The sequence below is a fragment of the Myzus persicae genome, unplaced genomic scaffold, assembly GCF_001856785.1.
Source record: "Myzus persicae strain clone G006 unplaced genomic scaffold, MPER_G0061.0, whole genome shotgun sequence".
NCBI classification, from domain to species: domain Eukaryota; kingdom Metazoa; phylum Arthropoda; class Insecta; order Hemiptera; family Aphididae; genus Myzus; species Myzus persicae.
This window is the reverse complement of record NW_019101992.1, coordinates 8019-17309: the sequence shown is the minus strand read 5'-3', so window position 1 is coordinate 17309 and position 9291 is coordinate 8019. Positions and strand designations below refer to the sequence as shown.

Below are 9291 nucleotides of genomic sequence, written 5' to 3'. Positions count from 1 at the left end.
TAATTCTGGTTTTTTATTAAGTCTCACAGAGATAAGCACTACAAATAATTTTTGTTTTAATATTTTTTTTTATGTTTCGGTCAAAAAGTTAAAAAATATATTTTTTTAATTAATTATTTAAAAAAAAAATTGAAGATAGCCATATAGTAGAGTTCATTTTTCTGAAAATATTGACGTTTCAACATTTTAATTTTATTAATCTCCTGATTTTTAATCAATTTTTTAGTTAATAGATAAAACAGCAAAAAACCGGTTTTTGTACGGGTGGCAAGTCCCCCACTACGGCTAAAGGGTATATCCTAGAGGGACACTCTGTATAATGTATGTAAAATTGTATTAGCAAATTGCCTGTGGAAAGAACCAAAAGATGCGAAATATTTTGTTTTTAATTAAAACCCGTTTCTTAAATATATTTTTTTATAACAGTACACACCCATGCTAAAATGGTCTTTCTTAATGCTACACAGAACCAACGTACAAAACAAACCAGACCCTCGATAACATAAGCACAGCTAACAATATAAGTATGACAGATAAGTGAAGCCAAACAATATGTCAAAACGTCGGTATTCACATGCACCTATGCAATTGTCAATATCAAACAACGTCCACAACAAAGACTTTTAATTAAAGACTTATTTCATAAGAAACATATATGTAAGCAACTTTAAATACATATAAGTCTCACACTGGACCAGCCACGCAACATTCGCCAACATATCATTTGAATACTTGCCTGTTGCAGAAGAACCCGGAGTTCCTTGTAATTATTATCCACTTAAGCTCAATTCATGTATCCATTAAAATTTCAGGTTTAGAAGAACGTAGGCAAAATGCAGCCCTACGTACCATAAAAAGCCCACAACAGCCAATCCGAAACGGCAACATCAACTATTTTATTGGTTAAGTCAAGGATGATATTAAAAGCCATCATATAACTTTTTCACTAAGCTGACCATTGACTTTATCAAAACTCATATATTAATTTTCTGAACCCACTCAAACCATTCAGAGCCAAAACCTAATGGACAATAATAAAACATATCCTCGAGTTAAATGCCTGGTACTCCATTTTCAGCCGACCATGACAAACCAAAGCTAACACAGGATACATCACTCAATCAAACTATTTAACCTTTAACATCTAGTAATACAAATTTAGGATTTTCGAAGACAGTAGACATAGAAGCATCCGTTGTTTCAAAATGTTGCGTTACGCACAATGGCACGTGGTAGTGGCCTAGTAACAACCTACCACAGAGTAAACTCACTCAACTAACCCGTCTGACCTGAACCACCATTTATAACCGTAGAAAACCAATGGTCGACCCCCCAAATCAAATTGCAAACAATTCTACATCAGTCTTCCTTTAATCTTCAACCAGTAAACATCAGCTCAGAAGAACAAAATACCCGAAGTAATATGGCCATTGAATCTAGCAGTCGATCCAGGCGAAGACGTACGAAGCAGCCGATCGCCCAAAATCACGGACAATGAAGTGGCGGAAGCAGTACCGGCACAAGATCCGATACTAAACCTACCAGACAACTAGACAAGCCAATGAGAAAACCGAGGAATGGGCATACACAAGCCGTGCGACGATAATAATTGTGCCAGGCCATTCGACGGAGAACGTACTACACCCGAAGATATCCGGTCTCGGCGAGAATGAACGACGATACGGACGTAGGATTACCAAGGATGAGGACAGTCGACTCGCAGATAATTCAATGTCAATATTGGTGTTAAACCATTGTAATGTTTAGTTCAATCCATCAATTGATAGCAAAACAATATTACACAATTTTACACTTCTAATAATTCTTATAAAAATAAACTAACTACAACATTTATTATTCTATTCCAGACTACAGTACGTAATAAGCTTATACCTTATAGATAACAGCAATCTGTATGTGAGTTGTGGCTCAATGGGCTGTTTACGGTATATTAGACAGGTGAATTTCAGTCCCTATCTCAATGTACTTTAAAATGGCATGGGAAATATATATATGATATTATGAAGACAACAATATTTTAATTTATTGAAATCACAATAACTCATAAGTTATTTACTTTGAAGAAAAATATAAGGGACACAATTTTTTTTGGAAAATTACTCCGACTTCAAATATAGGAACAGCAGGATCGATGGGGGCTTTATTTGTGATGAGGTCCTTGAATTGTGTACCAATTTTCAGCTCTATGCAAATTATTCCGAAGTAAAATGTTTGTTTTGACCGGACTATGTTTTTTTAAGCTGTTTAGGTTGCTGCGAGAGGANTTTCATAAACTTTACTCAGATCTCATCGGGTATATTAAAATTTTAATATTTATTTCTTGATGGATAGATAATATTAATTTTTTTAAACATGAGTAGGGAGCCTGGGGCTAAATGATACACTTTTTGTCTTTTTGTATTTTAAACAAAACTGGTGCAGTAAAATAATTTTTTTTTTTTATTTTTCATTAGATACACATGCAATGATTGATATAACTATGATAACTAGTAAAAAAAAAAAATATTTGTAAGTTAAAAACTTCTTTAAAAAAAAAAAACAATTTGTAACACATTACCCCAGGTCGGGGCTAAATGGTACATACCTGGGGTAAAGTGATACAAGTTATTCAAAATACATTTTTATATTATGATAGACCTTAGTAAGCTTGTTCAATCATTAATATTGAATATGTCCATATTGAAGATGAATATTTAGATAAAATGTACAATGTAAAAAATGTTATCTACTTGTTATGAACATTTGCACTCTGTATTTACCGCAAAGTAATTGTTGAATTGTAAACTAAACTATTTCTGAAAAACTACAAATTATATTTAAACTTATAATAAAAATTATTGTAATAATATTGTATCAAAATGATACTAATAGGATTCCTATAAATATATTTAGCAGGAAAGAAGTTACAAAAATTAAAATAATATTCAGTCTTTGAAGTTTTTATTTTTGATACCCTGTTGGTGAACACACTTGGTTTTAAAATTAATTGATATTATTATAATTTAATTTCTACTCATTTTAAATTAATTTAAAACGTTCAAGTGCTCTCAGTTAACATAATATATTAGATGTAAGTATTACAGATAAAACATTAAAAAAAAATTGCATAAACATAACATTAGAATAACAAAATATAACTTTATAACCAATATTAAAGTAAAATCTGAGACAAAAATAATAAACTAGTTAACTTATTATTGACTTATTAAATATAGTTAGTAATTTTTATAATTTTTCATATCTAATAATTGCTAATATACTAAATAATAACAATATAAACAAACACATTTTAAACAACAAATTAAACAATATGCATCCATCATATTCAATTGAAAAACTGTTAAACGGTTAAAAACTAAATAAATTTATTTTTGAACTTAATTAATAAAATACCTAAATTACTTTCATATAACAACTTTTCATATAATTAATAACAGCTAACAATTAAAATAGTAAAGAATTAAGATATAAAAATTGTGAGTTGTTTTCCTCATACAACTACACAATTAAAAAATATAATATGATATACCTACAAGCTAAATAGGAACTGTATTTTAACTTGATCAGTCTGTTAGGCACATAGCACAGGTAAAATTTATAAGATTTTTTTTAGTTGTACACTTCACATGTGCCCAAAGTTTACATTCTAAGCATTGAATCCAGTCTTTTTCTGAAGCTCTTGATTGAGAATATGGTCCATTACACATTAGACAAAATGTTTCATCGTCTGAGTCATCTCTAAAAACTTGTTTATCAAATTTCAATTTTTTACACACTTTTACTGGTTTGACCTTGTTTTTCTTATCTTCTCTGGCATTATGTTCATTTTCGATTTTATCCTTTTCAGGAGTGTCTGTGAGAATAGTTGATTTTCTTTTCCTCTGGCCATTACCATATTTTGTTTTGCGGGCACCAGCTTTTGGGAATGGCCTTATTTGATCTGGCGATATGAAGTTATTACATGTTTGACTAGTGTCATCTAATTTTGAAGTGGAAGGACTTTGAACCGTTGGTCCATTCCCAATTGTGCTGACTTCTTCAGTGACTGTAACTGAAACATTATTAATTTCTTGTGGTTGAGAGGAAGTTAGATTTTTATCCAGTTGTGAAGTGGAAGGACTTTGCATCGGTAGTTCACTAATATTATATTGGTTAACCTCATCATGAGTGGCAGTAATTAAATTATTTGTTTCTTGTGGTCGATCAGTTATATAACTAGGTAGAAATTCTTCATCGGTAAATATGTCTGGATTATAAGGCCATATGCCAGATACTCTAAACCCAGATTGAATATTAGACATAGTTGCAGCCATGGGTAATGCCTGTTTCACAATTAATGGAATATCATAGATGGACATTGGTTTACCATGATTATTTCTCATTCATGAATCACTAAATTTATGTGTGAATGTTTTGAAAGATCTAAAAACAGATCGGTCTAAAGGTTGCAATTTATGTGAACAATGTGGGGGAAATGATAATAGTATAATACCATTTAATTTACAAAAATTAAGTACTTCAATATTCAAATTAGACACATGATTATCCAAGAGCAAAAGAGTAGGTTGATCAATGGATGGCTTAACATTTTTACAAAAATGTTTAATAAATATTAAAAAATCTTCTCCTGTCATCCAACCTGATGAATTGGCACTTCCTATAGACCCAACTGGGCTATTAGTTAAGAACCAAGGTTTCATTTTTTTTCGAGGAAAAATGAACATTGGAGGCACTGTATTTCCAATAGCACTGACAGCTAATGCTACAGTCACAAGTGTTCCTCTTTCGCCTGATGTAATAGCCCCAACTTGTTTTGTACCTTTTACAGCTATTATTTTAGATGGCCGATGTACAGTAGTAACTCCAGTTTCATCAACATTAAAAATATTATGGGGTTCAAACTTAAACCGATCGTATAATTTACATAAATTTTCAAAAAATGTTTTAACATTGTGTCTATTGAAGCTGGTAGCTCTACTTAAGCTTGTTGCTTGAGGTGTTCTTAACGACAAATCTTTGTTTCGTTTTAAAAAAGAATATAACCAATCTTCACCAGCACTACAATTATTGTACCAATTACTAGGCATTTTAACATTATTTACCTTTCCAAATTGAAAAGCCAAACTTTTGAGATCTGTTCCTGTAAGTCCAAAATATATTCTTGAAGACTGTTTTGTATAAAGAGCCAACTCAACTTCTTGATTGTGCGTGAATACCGTGTGACTACGCCATCCAATTGAAGCTGGTTCTTTAACATCTAAAAAATATATGTACAAATTAATATAAGTAAAGAAAATTACAAATTAAATGAACTTAAATTACTCACTAGGATCTGTTATTTTAGTTTTGTATCGCTGTAAGGTCATCACATTTACATCATATTTTTTAGCTGCTTGTCGCAGTGTTATGACACCATCGATCACTTCTTTCACTGCCTTGTCATAAATATGTTGAGGTGTACTTCCAAAATCTGTTTTTCTTTTATAATTTCTGACCATTATAATAATCTATAAAGTGAATTGTAGCCTAGGAATATTTAACTTTTAATAATACTTTATTTTATATTATTATAAGGTGTCAAATGTATATGCTAGTATTATTAAAATTACATTAAATTTTAGTCATCTATAAATAGATCAAATTTGTACAAAACAATTTAAAAAAAACCTTTGAATAAGCACAGGTGAATTAAATGTATACAAACACTCAAATAAATGATATAGAATTTAATCGAGTTTTACTGTTTATATGTTAATCTAACATTATAACAGTTTACCCCGTAACAGTTGACCCCAACCGTCCATTTTTAACGATTTTTGTTATAACGCAATAGCTATTTTGTTTAAAAAGATAATTCCAATGAAATATTATTCTATACAACCTAGACAGTATAATGAAAAAAAAATTACTTACCTTAAAGAAAAACTGTGACGAAAAACTTGACCAATACAAATGGTTTTTTTTTTTTTTTTTCGACTTATTTTACATTTTTCAAATTATTTATTAAAATAAGTTTGTTATAAAACCGGCTTATCAGTAACAGTACGCACATGGTCGAAGCCGAAAATCTTGCGCAGTTATTCTAGTGTTACCAACTGCGTAATACGAATAATTGTTAACGTAACACTTTGCCCCGTGTAACACTACGCCCCATGCTCCCTAGATGATATATTGTTATACGTGAAAAATGACAAAATAAATAATGTAGTAAAAAAATGAATAGTTATAAACATGACATTCATCACATGTGATTAGNTATGCATCCATCATATTCAATTGAAAAACTGTTAAACGGTTAAAAACTAAATAAATTTATTTTTGAACTTAATTAATAAAATACCTAAATTACTTTCATATAACAACTTTTCATATAATTAATAACAGCTAACAATTAAAATAGTAAAGAATTAAGATATAAAAATTGTGAGTTGTTTTCCTCATACAACTACACAATTAAAAAATATAATATGATATACCTACAAGCTAAATAGGAACTGTATTTTAACTTGATCAGTCTGTTAGGCACATAGCACAGGTAAAATTTATAAGATTTTTTTTAGTTGTACACTTCACATGTGCCCAAAGTTTACATTCTAAGCATTGAATCCAGTCTTTTTCTGAAGCTCTTGATTGAGAATATGGTCCATTACACATTAGACAAAATGTTTCATCGTCTGAGTCATCTCTAAAAACTTGTTTATCAAATTTCAATTTTTTACACACTTTTACTGGTTTGACCTTGTTTTTCTTATCTTCTCTGGCATTATGTTCATTTTCGATTTTATCCTTTTCAGGAGTGTCTGTGAGAATAGTTGATTTTCTTTTCCTCTGGCCATTACCATATTTTGTTTTGCGGGCACCAGCTTTTGGGAATGGCCTTATTTGATCTGGCGATATGAAGTTATTACATGTTTGACTAGTGTCATCTAATTTTGAAGTGGAAGGACTTTGAACCGTTGGTCCATTCCCAATTGTGCTGACTTCTTCAGTGACTGTAACTGAAACATTATTAATTTCTTGTGGTTGAGAGGAAGTTAGATTTTTATCCAGTTGTGAAGTGGAAGGACTTTGCATCGGTAGTTCACTAATATTATATTGGTTAACCTCATCATGAGTGGCAGTAATTAAATTATTTGTTTCTTGTGGTCGATCAGTTATATAACTAGGTAGAAATTCTTCATCGGTAAATATGTCTGGATTATAAGGCCATATGCCAGATACTCTAAACCCAGATTGAATATTAGACATAGTTGCAGCCATGGGTAATGCCTGTTTCACAATTAATGGAATATCATAGATGGACATTGGTTTACCATGATTATTTCTCATTCATGAATCACTAAATTTATGTGTGAATGTTTTGAAAGATCTAAAAACAGATCGGTCTAAAGGTTGCAATTTATGTGAACAATGTGGGGGAAATGATAATAGTATAATACCATTTAATTTACAAAAATTAAGTACTTCAATATTCAAATTAGACACATGATTATCCAAGAGCAAAAGAGTAGGTTGATCAATGGATGGCTTAACATTTTTACAAAAATGTTTAATAAATATTAAAAAATCTTCTCCTGTCATCCAACCTGATGAATTGGCACTTCCTATAGACCCAACTGGGCTATTAGTTAAGAACCAAGGTTTCATTTTTTTTCGAGGAAAAATGAACATTGGAGGCACTGTATTTCCAATAGCACTGACAGCTAATGCTACAGTCACAAGTGTTCCTCTTTCGCCTGATGTAATAGCCCCAACTTGTTTTGTACCTTTTACAGCTATTATTTTAGATGGCCGATGTACAGTAGTAACTCCAGTTTCATCAACATTAAAAATATTATGGGGTTCAAACTTAAACCGATCGTATAATTTACATAAATTTTCAAAAAATGTTTTAACATTGTGTCTATTGAAGCTGGTAGCTCTACTTAAGCTTGTTGCTTGAGGTGTTCTTAACGACAAATCTTTGTTTCGTTTTAAAAAAGAATATAACCAATCTTCACCAGCACTACAATTATTGTACCAATTACTAGGCATTTTAACATTATTTACCTTTCCAAATTGAAAAGCCAAACTTTTGAGATCTGTTCCTGTAAGTCCAAAATATATTCTTGAAGACTGTTTTGTATAAAGAGCCAACTCAACTTCTTGATTGTGCGTGAATACCGTGTGACTACGCCATCCAATTGAAGCTGGTTCTTTAACATCTAAAAAATATATGTACAAATTAATATAAGTAAAGAAAATTACAAATTAAATGAACTTAAATTACTCACTAGGATCTGTTATTTTAGTTTTGTATCGCTGTAAGGTCATCACATTTACATCATATTTTTTAGCTGCTTGTCGCAGTGTTATGACACCATCGATCACTTCTTTCACTGCCTTGTCATAAATATGTTGAGGTGTACTTCCAAAATCTGTTTTTCTTTTATAATTTCTGACCATTATAATAATCTATAAAGTGAATTGTAGCCTAGGAATATTTAACTTTTAATAATACTTTATTTTATATTATTATAAGGTGTCAAATGTATATGCTAGTATTATTAAAATTACATTAAATTTTAGTCATCTATAAATAGATCAAATTTGTACAAAACAATTTAAAAAAAACCTTTGAATAAGCACAGGTGAATTAAATGTATACAAACACTCAAATAAATGATATAGAATTTAATCGAGTTTTACTGTTTATATGTTAATCTAACATTATAACAGTTTACCCCGTAACAGTTGACCCCAACCGTCCATTTTTAACGATTTTTGTTATAACGCAATAGCTATTTTGTGTAAAAAGATAATTCCAATGAAATATTATTCTATACAACCTAGACAGTATAATGAAAAAAAAATTACTTACCTTAAAGAAAAACTGTGACGAAAAACTTGACCAATACAAATGGTTTTTTTTTTTTTTTCGACTTATTTTACATTTTTCAAATTATTTATTAAAATAAGTTTGTTATAAAACCGGCTTATCAGTAACAGTACGCACATGGTCGAAGCCGAAAATCTTGCGCAGTTATTCTAGTGTTACCAACTGCGTAATACGAATAATTGTTAACGTAACACTTTGCTCCGTGTAACACTACGCCCCATGCTCCCCTAATTTGTAATTTATATTATAATAAACGTATAGGGTGAAAAGGCTAGGTGAAGACATATTCTGGTGTAAAAAAAAAAAAAAAGATAAACGCAATTAAAATACTACGCAGTAAAACTATTATTCGGTATTTTAAGGGCCAGATAAACCCCCCGAAGCCCCCTCTA

At 30.6% G+C, this 9291-nt stretch overlaps 2 protein-coding genes across 2 annotated transcripts; both read right to left on the bottom strand.

Moving 5' to 3' along the window:
* Positions 1–4378: 4378 nt before the first annotated feature.
* LOC111030951 lies at positions 4379–5519 on the bottom strand. The gene is made up of 2 exons (XM_022310698.1): positions 5348–5519; positions 4379–5278 (listed from the first exon to the last, which is right to left on the bottom strand). The coding sequence occupies exons 1-2, from the start codon at positions 5517–5519 to the stop codon at positions 4404–4406; spliced, it is 1047 nt and encodes a 348-aa protein (XP_022166390.1). The 3' UTR covers positions 4379–4403.
* Positions 5520–7325: 1806 nt separating this feature from the next.
* Positions 7326–8466, bottom strand: LOC111030950. The gene is made up of 2 exons (XM_022310697.1): positions 8295–8466; positions 7326–8225 (listed from the first exon to the last, which is right to left on the bottom strand). The coding sequence occupies exons 1-2, from the start codon at positions 8464–8466 to the stop codon at positions 7351–7353; spliced, it is 1047 nt and encodes a 348-aa protein (XP_022166389.1). The 3' UTR covers positions 7326–7350.
* Between the last annotated feature and the right edge of the window lie 825 nt (positions 8467–9291).